The sequence below is a fragment of the Pyrgilauda ruficollis genome, unplaced genomic scaffold, assembly GCF_017590135.1.
Source record: "Pyrgilauda ruficollis isolate IOZ18807 unplaced genomic scaffold, ASM1759013v1 scaffold28, whole genome shotgun sequence".
Taxonomy (NCBI): domain Eukaryota; kingdom Metazoa; phylum Chordata; class Aves; order Passeriformes; family Passeridae; genus Pyrgilauda; species Pyrgilauda ruficollis.
This window is the reverse complement of record NW_024524155.1, coordinates 2,711,218-2,730,854: the sequence shown is the minus strand read 5'-3', so window position 1 is coordinate 2,730,854 and position 19,637 is coordinate 2,711,218. Positions and strand designations below refer to the sequence as shown.

Below are 19,637 nucleotides of genomic sequence, written 5' to 3'. Positions count from 1 at the left end.
AGGTAGCCTCCACTTTGCAAGAAACCACAGGGAGCTTGAAAAAACAATTTGGAAGAGAATGAAGTTACCATCAACCCAGAACTACAAGGCAACACTTATGTAACAGAGAATATATTTATTCTTATAAAAAACTTGGTGTTAGCTACCAGCATCCCAGGAAATTCTCTTGTCCTTACTTCTAGCTGCAAGGCCATACGTAGTTAACTTTCTCCCACAGACCCAACTGCAACACCCATGCTACTTCTGCCATGCTAAGCCCACCCTAATCTAGCTCAAGGGTTGCAAAAAATCAAGACTGTCCCATCAAGTGCTCACCCTTCTATCCTTGTAAGAATCACTCTGCACATCTTTTGTCTATTTCAGTCTCCCTTTTCTCATTGCTCTTCAGAGCCTGTCTAGTCAGGGTTCAAGCATGATTTTTTATTTCATATTCCACAGCTCCAAAATTTAAAATAAAAACTGAGGAAACAAAGCCACTTTCACCTTCCCTTTATGTCAAACACAGCCAGCTGCCCCTATGACACAAAGGATTGAGACCAGTGAATCATAATTAGCTGCTGATTGCTGTCTGGGGTCTTTCTGACAAAACTCAAAAGATTCAGGGAAACTACAGAAGCCAAATACACCAGCTACGAAAAAACCCTCAAAAGAGACCTGGATTCTTCCTCATAAGTCCAAAGGACATATACCTGGTGTGATCAGAGCATCTGAAACCTAGAACACATAGTACATGTACCCCTAGCAGTAAAAGAAATCAGCATGAAGCAGTAGTAGGCACTAGGTGGGGAATTGGGATATAAAATATCCACTACCCAGCCAAGGCTAAGGAAGGCCAGCAATTAAAAGGAAAGTCCTGATTTGGGAGACCCTTTTCGTCAACTGGGGTGTGCAAGTGAGCAAAGTGTACAATCATTTTGCTGTAGAATTTTTGGGATATAAATGGATACGTATTTTCTATTAGAGCAGGCACAGGAAGCACTTAAAGTAGTACTGGATTTCCTGCACCTACGTTGTTGATCTGTACATGAGCAGTAAATATATGCAATGCAACCCAGAAGCATCTGAGATGATAAATGTCTAGACAGCTTCTTCTGGTTTTCCACGCTATTCTATACTTCTAGGCAAGGAAAAGTAAAAAAAAAAAAAATACCCAAAGCAGAGATTGGGAACCTGGACATGCAGCAGGTATGTGCACACGGCCTGCTAGGCCCTGAGAGCTGCTGCTATTACTGAGAGTGATACCAGAGTAAATTAAACTTAAAACCTCCTTAGATCAGAAAATTGAAAAAGCATGTGTTCATATAAATTTAAAACAGATCAGATGAGTCTACCAACAAAACATTTCTTGGTGAACCTGAGCACCTTGGCAAAAATTATGAGCTAAGAAAGTATTTCAGACATGTCAAGCAAGGAAAAGAGGAGAATCCGTTCTCTCTGACTACAGTAGCACTTCACAGGCTCTCTAATATAAAGTTGACTGCCATTCTACCCTCTGACTGATGACAAGGAAGCCTGCCTACCTGCCCTAACCAAATTAGGTAAGTCTGTCAGAAAATCCAAGGAAAAAATATGCTGAGCAGTTTAGAAGTGTGAGGTCAGTCTTCAGGTTTGGGACAGATGTTATGAGCGAGCAGGAAGCTAATGAAACAGATGTGAGAACACACTGACCATTTCACTGCTTAATTCTTGCCAATTTACTGCCCCTATGAGATGAACACAAGCAAGGATGGCTGCTGCCAAATACAAGGAGCCCAATGAAAACACAGAAATCTGTACCAGCTAGAAGGAAATATTTCTTGCTAGTTTTGGTCCAGGTCTTAGAGATTTAGTGACCTGCAGAGCCCAAGTAATTATTGGAGATGAAATCCACTGTCTTTTTCAAAAAACAAGTGGCACAGCAGCTGCAAATTCCAGTGCCAGAAACCTCTATTAACCTCCATCTACTGTCCTCACAACTAGGGATTACACAGCTATTTGCTAACAGGTACTTCAAAGCTAGTTTATGTTCTGAATCAACAAGTTTTATTCTAATAAACACCTGATTTTTTACATTTTCTATGAAACCAACAATGCTTTCAGGAAAATAACTTCTCAAGAGCAGCTCTAGTATAGTCTTGGCTTCAGTAGACTCACAGTTTCACTGGATAATGAGGAATCACTTTCATGGTTGTGGTCCTTGGATTACGTTACTAAAATAGTGATAAAAATTACATACGGCAATCCTTAATAACTCTACTACAAATTACATTGCATGTAATCACATGTAATGCCTTTACAGCACAACGTGAAGGAGTGACAATCCTGCCTGATGGACTGAGTGAGAAGCTGAGACAGAACTGAGACATGGCACTGAGACAGGACTAGGATTAAAGAAGGAGAGAACAGATTTGGCATAATTTCCTTGATATACATCGGGCAACAAAGGCAGATCTGCAGCAAACATGGCAGAGGTTGACAGTCACATCACAGTAGTCAGAAGTAAGGCCACATACAACTTGGAACATTTCACCTCATGTGCAGCCCTGTAGGCTTCTTTGTCAGAGGTGCAGCAATAGGCTAGGATGTCATTTGAGCGGAAACAGTGCCAATACTTATAGAAAATGGCAAAAAAAAAATCTCAACATGCACAGCAGTGCAGATTTAAAAAATACCTAAAACCATCCTTTGGTCTCTGTATTGCAAACCCAAGACCTCCTTTGCCTTTTGGCAAGCAGACTACTAGTTTAGCACCTTAACTCATTCAAAGAAAAGGAATCAACGAATTCTTTTGAGATACATTTAGATAAGCCACTACTGGGAGAGTGGGAATTAAAGGGGAAGATGATTTGTCTAAAAGAATAGCCTGAATCCTACAGCTTTGCGAGCATCAAACCAAAATTTTGTAACCAACTTTGTATGGCACAGAACCACACAAAAAACTGAGTGAGGACTCCACTTCAGAGACAGATGCCTGAACTGGAGCTAAGTGTAAGCCAGATAAGAGACCCATTCAGAGAACAATTCCACCCTTGCTGAATTCTGCAACTGATAGATGAGAATCTCAATCTCAAAACAGGAAGCTTTTCTTCAGTCACCCAGCACTGAGCACAGGCTGACACCCATCAGATGACCCTGAAGCTATGAATTGCTTGCTCCAATGTAACAAATCAATCAAGCAGCAGAAAAGGCATTTACAATACAAGATAGCCATTTCTATATACCATGCCCTTGATATTCCTTTTAGAATTCTCTCATTAAACAGAAGTTTACAAACCAAGTAATCCAGCACTGCCTCAAGTGCATCAATCATTTCCAGATTTATACAAAAGTCTTAACTCCCAGTATTTTGGCCATTCAATAAAAGCAACCATGAAGATAAAATAATTCAATAGCGAGTCTTAAGGCATCTTTGTGACTCTTATTCTGAGGACAGAAAACAGAGCAACTGAAGTAATGAAAGACTAAATGACTCATAAAAGGTTTGAAGATGGGATCTTTATCAGTTGTGACTGGAAAATTCTGAAGTATTTTCAGATTGCTGTACAAAATAAAACACAAACTTTAACTGAAGGCATTAAACTATGCACACAATCCTAGATGAGGCACTGCCCTGGAAGTCATTCAGAGTGGAGTTATGGGCATTAGTAGTGGGGTCTGCAGCTCAGTCTGTGAGCTCATGTAAAGGTGCAAACAGAGCTGAAAAGGGAATGGAAGCTCTAGGACAGCCTGCAAGCTGCTGCTCTCCCAAGCTATGTAGGAGGGAAAGGCAATTTACACCTGTTGGATAAGTTCTTTATTTGGAGTAGGTAATAGCTTGCCTGGATGGGGTCCAAGAGCAGAATCACCACCATTTCTCTCAATAACTTTAAACCCCTGAGGCAAACATTGTGCTGGAACAGAAACAGGCCAGGAATTAATTTCTCACATTCCTCTTCTTCGGGCAGGATGAAAAGTAGTGACTGATGAAATAAGAACAATTTTCCTTGAGCTTTCCAAATCCCATTACAATCTTTCTATTGAAGGACCCATCTGGGAAAGGATCACCACTCAGATCACACGACTTCTGCACTGTGTTTCTCCCTTTCTTACTTCTCTCTATCTTCCAGTAGCAGTCAGGCACAAGTGATAAAAATCAGTATTTTCATGTACATAGTACTTTCCAGACCTAAATTCCTGTCTTGGAGAAGCTCTGCTCTATTATTCTGTTTTAGAAGACAAAAACGAACACTTAGGCAAATGACTCGTATTATTTACTGGAGTGGCAAAGGAAGAACTCAAATCTCCAGCAGTCTTGAGCCTGTATTCCAGCCTGGTTACTGCAGCAAGTTTGCCTTGTTCCTAGCTTCCAAGATTCAGACTCCTGCAAGTAAATCTTGCTGCTCTTTGAATCACAGGAAGAATGGTTTTACTGCAGAATCAGTCCTCTGCCCTGATTCCCAGGAGTGTATAAGCCGTAAGTATAAATTTCAATGCCCAAAATTAATATAGAGTATAAAGAACACATCTGGAAAAGAAACTCTGATAAACACTGCTCTATCCTTGAATAATCTACACTTGATATTCAAGGAAAAAGCATGAAGATGAGGACTTAGTGGAGATTTTTGCAGCATCAGGTCTAAGTCTGCATTCTGCATATACATCTCAATGCCAGCAAACCTAAACTTACAGATGCAGGGATGGGAAATGATCAAGGGAAAACAAACATTTCCCTCTCATCCACCACATTCATCTATGCCCTTATTTCACCATGAACCTGACAGCTCTGGGAACATAGCTATTTTCATATGGTTAGTTTCTAGACCTGAGAGGAACCATTACTAAGCCCTTAGAATCACACATTTGTTTATGCTAGAGAAGATCCTCCTTTTAAGAGCCTCAAGTCCAGCTATTAACCTTAACACTACCAAGTTCACCATTAAAACATGTCCCTAACTACCACATCTACACATGTATTAAAAATCCTTAGGTGAGTCCACCACCTCTCTAGGTGGTCTGTTCCAATACCTGAAAACCCTTTTGGTGAATAAATTTTTCCTAATATCCAATCTAAACTTCCCCTGATGGAACTTGAGGTCATTTTGTCACGTCCTATAGTTTGTTATGTGGGAGAAGAGACCAACACACACCTTGCTACAACTTCCCTGGAAGGAGTTGTACAGAGCAATATTGTGCCCCCCACTCCCCAAGACACCTTTTCTCAAGGATAAACAAACTCAGCTCCCTTAGCTGCTTCACATAACACTTGTGCTCCAGACCCTTCGCCAGCTCTGCTGCCCCTCTCTGGACATGCTCCTGCATCAGAGCAAGAAGCCAAACACAAATTACAAATAAGCCATGAGTGCATTGCATTCTTCTTCAAAAAGCTAGAGCAGCAATTTTAACTTACCTGACTGCTGAAGAGACAGATCTTTTGTCATCTCTATGAGTGTCTGACTGAACAGGCCACAGTGACCCTCTTTTGTTGAGTGGTGACCAGTAGCTCAGTGGGGCAGCTGCATTCCCCTTGCTTATAGCTCCACTTGCCAAGTCCAGGTTTGTTAACTAAAGAGGCAAACAAACAAACAAACAAAAGAAACAAAACAAAAACAAACCCACACAAACTATCAGAGACAATAAAAAGCTAAGAGAAGAGAAAAAGGTATCACTAAGTAAATGTGACAGAGTATGTACTAAGATAAGTGAAATTGCTAGAATATGGAAATATTCAAATGCAAAAGCACTGTGCTAGTTGCATAAAGCAGTGAGTGATGACACCAGCATCCACTGTACCTGAGATGAATTCAGGGGCCAGCACAAAAATTACAACCCTCCCAATTCACAGAAGAGCAGAGGAGGAAAAGGACAAAGATGGGGCAAAAATCCCAAAGTAAAAAGTTCCTGCCACGTGCAAAATAAACTCCACATGCATTAATCAAAAATTAGAAGCTTTAATATTACACTGAGCAAAGACCAGAGTATCTCTCCAGTCATGGTGAGCTGTGTCAGTAAGCCAACCATACACACCTGGCCTGTCTCTACCCATCTCTATACAAACATACAGGCACAACCCAAAAGCACAAGTACTTTGGATATAAAATTCAAACCAAAACTCAACCAAACATTAAAGAAACTGCTCACATAACCACTTAAAAATACTGTGTTCACACAAGTAAATGCACAAAGATCATGTCAGGTGTATATTTGCAATATCAAGCTCTAAAACCTGTAAGTTTTTAAGCATATAACATTGTTTCTTTCTCTGAGCATTCCTCCCATGCTGCTTATACTCTTGAAAGATCAAACTCTGCACGCAGACGCTATTGTTGAGGTACTGAAGAAATACATCATGCAATGGATCTACTACAGCAGTAGAATGGTTTACATTTCAGAAAAAAAAGTAACAAAACAATAGAAAAGTTGAAAAGCCAACTTTGCAAAGGCCTTCTAGTCAGGCCCTGACATACAACTACTTTAAATTACATGATTACACGTTACTTTTTAGGAACAACAGAAACATCAGGGTCTGCATAATGCCTAGGATCATATGGTGAACCTGACTTACCTGTATTGGCCCTCCTCCCTTCTGTAGCAACTGAAGGCATGTGTCCAGTGAAACAGGACACAAAAAGAAATAAGAGTCTAATGCCTAGCCCTGCTCCAGATCTCAAAGGGGGATGCTTATTAAGACACTTAAAGTGTGACTTAAGCATAGCTTAACAATGCTCTTTGTAACAGAATTTGTGTGCAATTGCTCAAACAAGTACATACCACCTTCATTGCAATGCAATACACTCATACTTAAAATGGGCTTGTTCAGGACTACAGTCCTCTTACTGAACTCTGGACGATAAACATTGCCATTGACAACACAGTACATTGTCCCTCCTGTGTTTTAGTAGTACAAGGCACCTAAGCATTTTGTAGGTTCAGAACTCCAAGTTCTGGACAGGATTAAAATCTAGTGGTTATACCCTAGGCTTCTGCCCACTTCTCCAAAAGCAGCCACCTTTATCTCATCCCTTCTCAGGTCTATCCTTTCCCATTCTTGCTCCTCATCTGTGTGTCATTATTCTCACACAGTCAGTCTCAGCTTCTGCATTTCCAGTGTCATTCTCCCTTCTTTCCTCAGTACAGTTTCATTCTTACAGACTTTCAGCACTAGCTTCCTCACTACATCTGGACCCTGACCCACATTATTTCAGGTCTGGAACTTTCCACAGGAGTAGTTACTTGATCTGTCTTTCCACACTTCCATTCTTGGTTTCTCATGCGTCCTATATCCTAGTAGTTCTGGTTTTATTCCCCTCCCCAGTCCACTCCTTTTCCCAGCCTCTTTGTTGGGCTGCCCACTGGACCACATTTACCACACTACCACTCCATCCATTTCTGTTCTGTCTGAATGGTTCTCAGTGGCCTCTCCTAAATTATGTCCAGATACAAATTTCACAGCCTCCATATCCTAGCTGTTCTCCACACCTGGCACAATTCCTTCTAATTCTGCAGTCAAGTCAGACAAATCCCCAAACCAACATGGACCAGGTTACTGAAAACACGGAGAATAGGAGCTCAAGCCAAAGTACATTAGAGGTGCAAATACAGAGAAATTCAGTTTAGCAGCCTCAGTGTGGAGGGAACCTTCAGGAAGCTGAGAAGGTCTAGCAGGTCTTGCTGAGTATATTACACCTGAAGCTTTTTAAACAGTTACTCTGCAATCAAGCTTTAACAAAATTCTGAATTCCAAATTGCTATTTCAAAGCATGGGAGATGAAGAGATGTAAAAGAAAAGTTCTGTAGATATCAAAAGGCACAAAATATTCTTTTAGCCAAGCCTTGGTTTTGGGTGGAAGACTTCACCTTGCCTGAAATGCTCTGAAAACTAAACAACAAGCACAGAAAAGATTAATTCAAATGAATAAAGTTTCAGAGCACTATAAGCAATTTAAGACAAGATCTTACAGTGGGGCTTTATCAGACAAGATTAGTAATGGGTAGTGTTATCCACCTTATACAGAAAACAGTATTAAGTGACATTTTGGTGCCTCTACCTCACCCTTAATGTTGCTGTGTTCCATAGAATTTAATTAAAATTTAAAGCATCTTCATTGCAGTAACAGAAAGCTTCAAATAAGATTTAGTTCTGATTGTGCCAGGCACCATACAAATACCTAACAATGACAGCTGCTGGTCTCAAAGAATTTATTGTCTGAAAAGAAGGAAGAATGGTAAATGATGCAAACACAGAAGGCAACATGGTAAATAAAATAGGTTATATACAATTCTTAGCTTGTCAGCAACAGTGACCACAACTTTGCTAACACATCCAATGTGAGAAATGAAGATGACTTCATCCAATTTTCTCTCCTCATTATCTTGATGCCAAGAACCATTTAGTCTGATGAATTACGACCTCAATCCTACTCTATTACGGTGACATGATTTCCTCTTTAATTATCATTGTATCAATGTATCATAGCTTATTTGAAAGCTGTCTTTTTAAGCAGGTGAGCAAATAGCTTAGCATGGGTAATAGTGACATTTCACACATTCCAGACAGACAGGTGTTTAAACTACAGCAGGATTAAAAACAGGCAAAGGATTCAGAAAGAGAGAGAACATCAGTAAGAATATAAGGTTTAGCTGCAGCCAGCCCACCCAGACAGGTGTTACTGCTTGTTACTGTGCCATGCTTTGAGACATCTCAGCTGCTATAATTAGCTGGCCAGGATGTTTGGGAGGATTACTGGGAGGCACCCCCAACACATCTGTTCTCAGCAGGGGCTTCATTTTCTAGTCTTCCTGTGCACCTCACAGAACTGCATTCCTCCCTTTACAGAGACAAACACTTAGCAGCAAATCAGTTGGTACTTCGGTGTAAAAGGTAATGTAGAACACCTGGAGCTTGTACCTTCAGAAATAGTACTAATGGAGCAAAACCAAACAAATAAAAAAATCTCTCCAAAACCAAGGCAGGCTAGTGGGGCTCAACAGAGAAGGTGGTTACTGGTGTGGATCTCTAAGAATTAAGACAGTTTTCAAATTGAGTTGCAACAAGATGGGTTCAAACTCTCCTGCTTGGTAAGATTCCTGTTTTTCATTAGCAGTAATGGACTTAAGAATATTTTTCCTGACACTGACAGTATGACAGGAGACCTGTGTGCCTGCATTGCACACTTCAAACATCCCAATTTTCAAACATCTCTTGTCACATCTACACATTCTTTGTGGACTTTGCAAAAGGCAAGACAATACACAGCTAATCTCTCATGATAGAAGGATTCATAAAGTTTGGCTACAATTTTTAAACTGCTTGAGACAGCAAAGATTTCAGCAGCTGAAAGGAACATGCTGACTGAAGAACACCATGATATAGTAAATTCCCAAAAGCTCTTATGGAAGGAAAAGAGTCCACTTGATGTACTTCTATTTATGATACAACATGAAAAAATGGGGGGAGGAGAGAAGAACATGTGGTTTGTCACAGCCATATCAATAGAGACCTGTGTTAGAAACAGTACTTATATGTATTGCTACATTTACTGCAATATAATGCTAATAAGCCAAAAGACAAATTATTGCATAATGCTGAAATATTTTCTATATTTATTTTTAAATATTACAAGGTACGTTTATGACTGCAATACACTTGCCTTGCCAGCAGAGACACGTAAGCTTAAAAGAACTGATTTTATGATCATGCCTTATTCAGAGAAGTTTATTTCTGAAAAAACCTTAAGACTGAAAACAAGACCACAACACAGAGTGATACCCCAAAGTGCTAAATATAGGAGTTGAAGGGTTTGTTTTTGTTAATCTGTTTTAAAAATTCAATATGAAATATGAACTCTCCAAGTACAGATAGGAATAAAAACTTCAGGATAGAATTTGCTTTCAATTAATAGCAGTCTACAGACAAAGATCCATTGTATAATACTTTTAAGGAATCATAAGCAAGAGTCAGAAAAATAGCTTAGTATCTTTCGCTTTTCTGATCCACATTATACTAGTCCTTCAAGAGTTTCCCATTTTCATATCCAATAATCTTTTTTTTCTACATTAATCTTTTCTTTTTGATCTTCTCTAATGGTTGAAATAAGCTAAAGCCATCAATTATAACAATCAGAAAAAGAAAACAATAGAAATGATGTTGCAGATCAGCCTCCATGGATTCAGGAAAAGCCTCCTGAAAGCCTGAATGCTTCTCTTAGTAGTTTGTAGGAGTCAACCAGGGTGAACAGGGACACATCACCACTAGAAGTTGTTACTCTGCCCCTCTTGGCAGGCAATGAAAAAGTGACTTAAATTTTCATTACCAACACCCTGAACAACAGATCCAAAGTTTCTCTGGTCAACATGTTACAACAAGCAATACACTATAAACTGCCTACGTGATCCTCTCCAGTTGTCAGTTTTAGTACTTTTCTGGCAGAAGCCAGTCATATCTTGTTGTCTAAAAAGTGGTGGAGCTTGGGGATCTACGAAGTCTAAAGATCATTTCTCTTACTTGGAGCCACACTTCATCCTCTGCACTTCACACATCTCGCATTTCCATTTGGATCGTTCTGACTGGTGAGGAGGAAAAGGGGTCCAGAGCTCAAGCTATATTTCACATGTCAAGCCTAAAAGATATGCCAAAAGAATGAAGTAACCATAGGTCTACTTTGTCTCTTCCAAAAAACCTTCAAAATTATAAAATTTTCAGTCAGAAACAGGAGGAGAGTTTTCAGCACAACAAACCCCATCAACAAAGGCATACACGAATAAACAGTTTACTGAGAAACTTTTTTGTTTAAAGAAGGATTGGACAAGGATCATGATAAGATACACATAAAATCACTACTCCTCTGCCTTAGGATCAGACGAGAATTAAATTTTAAAATTTAATTAAAATTAAAATTTTGGTGAGTCAGTCAGGACGAGATGACACTGTATCATGAGCTCAAAGAGAGAACCACTCCAGTTGAAAACTGAAAATGTGCAAAATTTCATCATTTTTAGTCTCCTTTGCCTTTTAATCTATTTTTACCATATGCTCTGTAAGCATGCATTTCCAGAAGTTTATCCCAGTTTGATTCCTTCAAGATCCTTCAGTCAATCCCTACTTCTCCGTTTTGTTACTTACTGTTCATCCAGCAATGCCAATGTTATCCAACAGCTTGCAAATGAAACATGCTCTTTCTTTCATTACCTGGCTTTCTTAGCCACAAGTATTTTCACTTGCCAAGCCTTCCTCAAACACAGACACCCCTAAGGTTTTCAAGATCCATGAAATCTTTAACAGAAGGGAAGAGCTAAGAACTTACCATGTGGAGGAAAAAAGAAAGAAATCTTGCTGTATTCTTTCAGTTATTTTTCTTCCTTCAGCCTTCAGAGAGAACTGACTAGATGCTACAACAACATAAATACTCACTGTTAACCTGTCCTCTCCCTAGAGTGTGTTGCATTTTCCTAGCTTTACCACAGAGCTCCCAGGTATATCTGGGATCTAGGACAGGCTACCATGACTTGGTCTAACAGCTTGCACGTCTGCCAGTACTAGTGGAAGTAGTCCAGCTGCCCTGCCTTCCTTAATGCATCAAGATACTGGAATCCAACAGGCTATCCCAGTAGGGTGGGGGAAGAAAAACCCCAAATCACAAATAAGACATACACACACACACGCAACCACTGTCTGAACAGTGTAACAAAATGTACCACTCCAAATTCCATGAGGAAATCATGTCATACAAACAGATTTTTCTAAAACCACCTTTCTGTTACCCAGGCCATCTAGCTGACCACACTCCATACTAAAGCAGCTTAATTTTAGGTACAGATTTCAATTTGCAGTAACAACTGGCCAGGAGGGAAGAACTGGGGCTAACAGGCTGGGAAGTGTGAAATCTGTGTGTGTACCAAGGCTGATCTGGCCAAAGGCCTGTGACATTCCTTCTTTGCTCTCTGAGCTTACCAGCTTACAGGATATACATATGCATACAGAGCACAAGTGTTCCAGTCTCCAGAAAACGTTCCAGACAAAGACCTGCCAAAGACATTCCTGGGAAACCTGACAAACTTGCAAATTCCTTTGTAGTGTCTCCAGCATATGCATCCATTTAACAATGAAAAAAGAAAATTCAAGTTAGTGCTGCTGCTGCGGATGGCTGAACTCCCCCTCTTTCCTTCTCCTGAAAAAGTCAGGCTTTCATTTAGACTCTCTCTGCCTCAAAACTTCCAGTGGGAGTGATTTTTACAAGGCACAATCCTGCCAAAAGTTTGATGACCAGGGTGTAATCTTTCCCATAACATGAGACCTAGCTGCTCAGCCTGGCCTGTTTGGTGACTATCTGCAGATGTTGCAGCATCATAACAAAACCCTCTGCTTCTATTCCCTGTGGAGCATCAGAGCAGAAGGAGTTCAACATAAGCACCGCAGAAACTACAGTGATATTTTCACTTCCTACAACCTCTGCTGAGACCTACTGGTGCTGCTACAAATCAGTAGTAATAAAAGTAATTCCAGCTCCTGTGTGAACAGTTTGAGTGAGGAGAAGATGGGGCGCTGCAGCAGTGGAGAAGTGTGTGAGAGAGGAAAGAAAAGTACCCCTCAGAGGTGATTGCCTGCTTCTTGCTTCTCTTACTAACTACAGAAAGATGCCTTTTTTCTTTACACTTCCCTTTCTCTCCATCACTAGGAGTGTAAAAACCAAAGAAATAGTCATACAAGGAAACTGAAACTAAGACTCAGGTAAAGTGGGTTGAGTCAAACCAAGGGATCATCACTGAAACAAACCCAAAAGTCCTCAGTGGGGAAAACAGCCTCACCAAATTTCTCTAAGTATTTGCTGCACCCTAAATTTAATGCTCTTGTTCTGCTGTTCTGGTCTAGACAGGAAAGAGCTGATGCCCACTGGGACCTGTACAGGGTGCTTCGGCAGACTGGCAGCTTGCTCTGTCAAGGACAAGGCAGGCGAGGGTACCACACTGTGTAACTAGAACAGCTAAATGAGGAGTGGTGGGGCTTCCAATATTGCTGCAGCTGATGTTAAGATGAAGCTCACTATTTTGGGATTCCCATAGAATATACAGGGTCCCCCTGGGACACTGTAAAATGATCCATTCAATTCTTCCTTGCTCCCTTCCCTAAGGTTTTACTAAACTCACCTGCTTCTTGCTCATTTCCACCTTCTGTCTAAATGAAAAACGTAAAGTAAGACAAGTGCCCCTTCCTCCACTGGATCTGTCAGTATGCTTGCAGGAATCCTGGCCGCTGGATCTTGGGCACCTACTGACTGCACAGCACAGAAGGAGGCAGCTCTGTATAGCCCTTGCCTGGGTGGTCTGATGTTATCCCTGTGATTAAACTCCCCGGCTGCAAGAATTGGAGCTATTCCTGATGATAGCTGGGACCCGAAATCTCTCACTCTCCCACACACGCACAGAGTCAGAGCTCCCACCAGGTTTCCCCTCCTTCTCTCTTCCTCCTCCTCTTGGTCAAGCTGGCCAATTCAACACATTCTTCAGCTCCCTAGCATTAATAACTACGAAGTACTACAGCCTGCTAGATATCAACTCCAGCTCCCCCCCATCACCAGGCAGTGATAAGGACCTCACACAGATACAGCATTGCAGAAGAATTTTTACCTTACAGCATGCTTCAGAAAGAAGTAGCATGCTATTTACAAAGAAAAACACTCATATGCATCCAGGATTCAGCCACCTGGCTCTGGATGTACACATATGCTGTGTATTTCCATGTCCTCCCTGCAGAAAGTCTTGCAATGCAAACACATGGAAATATTTTATGCTAAAGACACATGAAATAAAGACTTCTGACTAAAGCCTGGTATAAAAGGAAAAGTAGTCTGGATAAGCCTTCATCCATCTGTCCATCAAGAAAGGCCAATGGCTTATGCTAGGTACAGGTAAAAAACCCCTCTTAGTTCAGCTGTGTAGAAGTCACAAAGGAGTCAGTAAGATCTCTACAACACAAATCAAGGCAAGAAAGACAAAGTTCCTCTCCAATGGAATGGGGTTGCTGAACTCTGTCTTCAGGCCTCATTCCCCAGCTCACCACTAACATACCTACCTGCCTTGTTTCCCTGACAGTACTGTCACCATCTTAGGCTCATGGGAGGCAATGGACAAAGAGGACAAGAACATTTTGAGAAACTGAAAAACTGTTTTACCATGTACCATTAAACACTACACTGCACACATTGACAAAGACATCATCATTTGTAAAATAATTAGCAAGCATCCAATTGACATAACTAGGGAAATCACCAATTTCAAATACGTAGTTCCTCACAAGTGTCTCAGTAACCTATTACCAAAACAAAAAGATGGACTACAGTAAAGCAATGTAACAAAGAAAATCCCATAAACATGGAAGCAGCAGCCCAGCAGCTGTTCTTTAGTATAAAAGGTCAGTTCAGATTAATGGCCCAGCAAATTCGCTATGCTGTCTGACATATTTCAGAAGATGAAAACAGTTTTGATTTTCACACATACAGCAAACATCTTATTCATAAGGCAAATAATTTTTTATTTCAATATGGTAAAACCTATGGATCTATCATTTGCAAAATGCTGATTATTCTGTCTGATGAAACTATGGCCTACTAATTTTTCAGCCTTAATGCTATCCCATTTTGGGAAGTTTCAGAAGGTAAATAAATTCTGTGACAATAACTATCTACTTTTACCGTAATTTTTTACTCCAATATCTTCCTGCTAAACGGAATAGCCTCTTATTATGAGAAACATGAATAAAATAAACTTTTTTTACCTAATCTTTCATTGCTCTATGTAATTCCTTCCCACTTATCTCCTCTCTCAAAAAACTTTGTTTTCACCATCTCATTAAAACTGCATTTGCAGTCAATCATTTTAAACACAATTTTTCCTAAATTCACTTTAGAAATGTCACCCAGAAGTGAAAGCAGTTTTGAGGGAGGTTGTGTAATTGATGTTTACACTAAAACATATATATCCTGTCCTGTTCCTTAAACACACTAATCATTTTTCTTTGCTGACTTTACTGCTTAACTCGAAACAGGTATCTGCACTGAGCTTTCAATGAAATAATTTTTTTTCTTCCCTAAAGAAATAAAGTTTAGATTAATCATTCAAGAGGTTAAAATTATTGCTTATCATATAGTCAGTTAATTGTAAACACTGAACTTGATCTGCCAGTGTCTAGCCTAATTAAGACAGCTTTTAAATTTCTACGAGTTTTACTCATAATAATCAAAACAAGCAAACATAGTGACAAATTACCAGGAGGTAAGCTCAAGTTTAAGTTTACACCACACACCTAACCTTCATTGTAACTGAACATGGGACTCTTGCAGCCCACATTATACTGAAGGTAACAAAAAATTACCTCATGTAGTACAAATGAGCTGCACAAACACAGATGAACACTACAGAGTAGTTAATCCACTGTAAATTCACACCCTATATTACCTGGCAACTGTTTTTAAATTCATTCTTTAAGTAATAAAATGCCTTATTAATGTCCTTATGAACCCCCTCCTTTCAAACCTTCAATTTTACACTGAAACATGTACATTCTGTACTATGTACCTTCAATTATCCCCTTGATATATAGCAAATTTACTTTTTTTTTTGTTTGCTTTTGGTCTTTTTTTTGATCTGTAATAAAACTTCCTTTATCATCCTACAGACACCTGTCCATCTTAACAGCACTTGATGAAAGCTTGTCAAAAACCTTTTTGGAAGTTTGAATATGAACAAGCTAAACTGAGTGCTGTTTTTCTCAGTTCAAAGAACTCTAATAGATAGGGCATAACAGGATATCTCCTCATGAGCCTACTCAGCCTCTGCCTTACCAGGTTAATGCTGGACCCTCAAAGGCACATTTACCATAGAGATCTCTGCTTGCTCCCAGACACACTGGGTAGCTAATGACAGGCACACCTCTCTATTTTTGGATGCTGTAGAGTACTATAGTTAGATTGCACATACTGCAAAAATCAGCTAGTGTCTGAAATAGTATGGATAGTGGTACCTAACTCCCACTGTTGTCATAATCTCAAAATGAGCTTTATTATTAGAAAAAAAATATAGAAATAGTAGAAAAACACAACTCAGTGAAAGGCAAAACTTTCCTACACACATTGTGTGACTGTCTGTGAGGACTGAAAACTGAGTACAACAGAACAAACCTGCACATCAGTAAGGCTTTACCTTCCTACAGCTCCATTTCTCATATGCTAAGAATTGTATATGAGTATCAGTGTGAAGTTCCTACCTGATCTTCCAGAAGTGAATGGAAAGGACTGACAAGACAGAAAGCTGATGTAAATACAAAAATCTTGTTTTCTTCAGAGAACAGATCTTAAACATCTTTTTCAGAGTTCATCAGATACTTAAAATTTTCCCTTTGGACATGAGTATTTTAGTAGTAAATAAAAAAGTAGTATCAATAATATCAATAAAATTAGCTCAATAATAAACTAATTTAATACAGAGGCTAGAAAACAAGAACGTAAAAGAGGAAACATGAAACAGGTGCTTGGGCATGGGTAGAAAACAGTGAAGAACAGCAGGGATTGGAGAGGGACAGAGGTGGATTCCCAACCAGAATGATACCACCATTCCAAGCACAGCTGCTGAGGCTACATTCCTGGGAACCCCTGAGAGCCACACTACTGTATGGATTCCAGAAACAATTTTCACAAAAACGGGAATAGAAAATAAGCTTCCCAGCTGCTCTTGGAAGGAGGTATGTATTCAGAGCACCCCAGCCTACAAGACACAGCATGGTGCAACGCAGGGAACCAATGCATTCAACTCTCACATAGAAATTCTTGCCCTTGGGGGGAAAAAACCCAAAACACACAAACCAAAAACCCCCACAAAAATACAGTCCACAGCAACACCACTATTTTCAAGTCACTCTTTCATAGACCCCTTCCAAATCAATGGTCCTAATCTTATCATGAAACATAATTAAATCCATATATCAAGTTCTTTTCATACCAGCCAGGTACTTTCCAACAAGGTAGACTAACTCCAAGTTTCTGGAATGGCTTTAAACAATTATACTATTTTTATTATTAGATAAGTAATGTTCTAATCTTCATGCCAATTTATTTAAGACTGCTTTTTAAAAAATACTATCATATTTCAAGTGGCTTAAACACAGAAGCGAAAAGGGGAAAATAACAATTCAGAGTTTCCAGTCTGGAAATGTAAAGTAGTGCCCTATTTAATTAATCGACCCTGATATGAGCCCTTCCTCTCCTCTCCAGTTTTCTATTCCTTAATTCTCCTGTCCTAAGGCCATCAGGGTTTCATAACCCAGAACCCTCAAACACTCTCATCTCAAGCCTTTCCCCCTTTCATCTCATACCAATAGTCTTTAACTTCCCAGTTCTCTCCAGGTGTTTATTAAATCCTCTCCACATATTTCCCTGTCTCATCTGTCTCTACCTTCCTTCTTCCTGGTTCAGGCCAAATCCTGGTCTGCCCAAATCTAAAACTATGCAGCACTCCCAGGTAGCTTCAACAGTACCTATTCTTCTGCAAATCACTTTCCAAACTGCCAGCCTACTCTGCAATTCCTGCAATTCTATTTATTCAATGCCTCTGCTTCCAATCCACATCCATGCCTAGCAGTTCAAAGTCAGATATCCTGGTTCCAGGTCCCTCAAGAATAAGCCCAAGGCTTGCTGCCCTACTATTATGTTTTATTGTATGCTGATACCTCTTACTGCCATTGTTGTCATGGCAGCCCTGTCTTCTCACAAAACCCCTGGGCCCTTCTTGCAAGACAGGATTTAAAATCCAGGCTGGATCAAAAACTAATCAGAATGACTAATGATTGACAGAAGAGCAAAATGTGTCCATGTGAAAGGAAAAAAAAAAAAAAGCATAAGTAGTAACTGCATGCTTTAGTTATGATACACTGGGCTTTGCAGCTATTTCTGAACCTCCCAAACCATCACTATTTCAAGTCTATTTCAAGTGTGCTTAAAAATAATGGTCTCAGCTTAGAAATTGTTATGTGCCATAAATTCAGTACTGAAGAAACAGATTGCCTTAAAAACTGTTCTCAACTAAATCCAAATGTTCATACTAAGCAAATTTCAGGTTCAGATTTCGTCTCTCCAAAGACATTATTTAAAAAACATGGCCAGAAAAATCACAGTAGAGAGCAGGTGTCTAGAACTGAATGGACACAGGCTCAGGAAGGAAACTCTTTGTCAGGCAGAACTCCAATTCTAAACTTCTCATTAGCTTATGAATTCCTTTCTACACTGATCTTTTTCATGATGACAGAAGATGACAAATACATAACCCAACACATGTTTCTATATTTCACTACTGAAACAAAGCCTGTGCAAACATTGCATAGTTGAATACAAAATATACCAGAGTCAGAAAATCAGTAGAGTCTGCTAGGAGCTGAGTGTCCGTTGTTTGCTTGACGCAAAGCAAATTAGCACCATAATTTTCCTACTACCCAATTCCCACCTCTTTGGGAAAGCATCTTGGAAGAACCCAGAAGCAAAAGCAATGCAGACATATTTACTGCAGCCAATACATTTCCAGGCTACCCATGCACTTCACAGCCACTTTCACTCTTGTCTATACCTACACAGACTGACTGACTGCTGGCTAAACAGGTATCAGCTACCACCAAAGTATGCTCCCTTGCTACCCAACCCAGCTGTGCTCAGGAAACTGCACTGGCCTTCCCATGCAGATCTTTCTGAATTCCCCTCTTAACTCCCCCTTTTATACTTCCTAATTTATCTAGGAGTAACTCACCATGGCGAGAATACAGGAGTTTAAAAATAATTTTATTTTTGCAGCTACACAAATGGCTGCAAGAAGACACATTGGGTTCTCTAGACAGACCTAACAAACCACAGCAGCTGAAGCAGAATGGGTAATGAATGATTTTAGGGAAAAAATTTACGAACTTATTTCTCAGAGTTCTTTTCTGGAAAGACTGAAATGAAATAGATACATTTCAATTTTTTTCCCAAGTATTTGTTTAGATAGTAACTTTTATCCAGTGAGGCAATTTCCATCATATATTTAGCTTTCAACAAATCAGCATTTCCTGAATGAAAATGTTTCACTATCAAAGTTTTTGAACAGTTTTACTGACGACATTTCACTTAAAACCAGCTGAGAACCAGACTGATAGCTCTGAGTTTTACTAGACAAGCCAACAAGAACAAATTGTCTAAATAGGATCTGGCCTTATGCAAGACCAGGCCTCAGAATCACTAGTACAGCCGATGCCTACATTCTCTCCTGAGTCCATCCACAAGAAAGGACTTTATTATTTGATATATCCTTTAAAAATTGAAGACCTATCTGCAAAGAAAAATCTATTCAGCTTCCTAAAGTTATAAATGTACCCCACATTTTGAAATATATTGCCAATAGCATAACTAGTTATTCAAAATCCAAACATAACAATAAAATTGAAAGAAGCAAAGAAGTAAACACCAGCAGCTGTTGCAACTATTAAACATGCCTCAGAAAACTCAGCAAAATATAACCATTAAAACAGTAATTCCAAAATAGAAGAATTAAACTAAGACATTCAAATTGTTTGTCTCCAGCAAGTAAAGAGAAAAAAATTACCGTCCAAGGTAAAGTGCCTATGCTAGAAAATCTGCAGTTGGCAACCTAATTAACTAAGAAGTGCTCAA

The 19,637-nt window shown here is 39.6% G+C and overlaps 1 protein-coding gene across 1 annotated transcript in view; it reads right to left on the bottom strand.

Annotated features, from left to right (window-relative positions):
* TTLL5 (tubulin tyrosine ligase like 5) overlaps positions 1-19,637 on the bottom strand; it is a 124,662-nt gene that overhangs the window by 45,051 nt on the left and 59,974 nt on the right. The window contains exon 30 of the mRNA XM_041472124.1: positions 5,366-5,520. Coding sequence (XP_041328058.1) covers positions 5,366-5,520 — 155 coding nt within the window. The remainder of the gene's footprint in view (positions 1-5,365; positions 5,521-19,637) is intronic.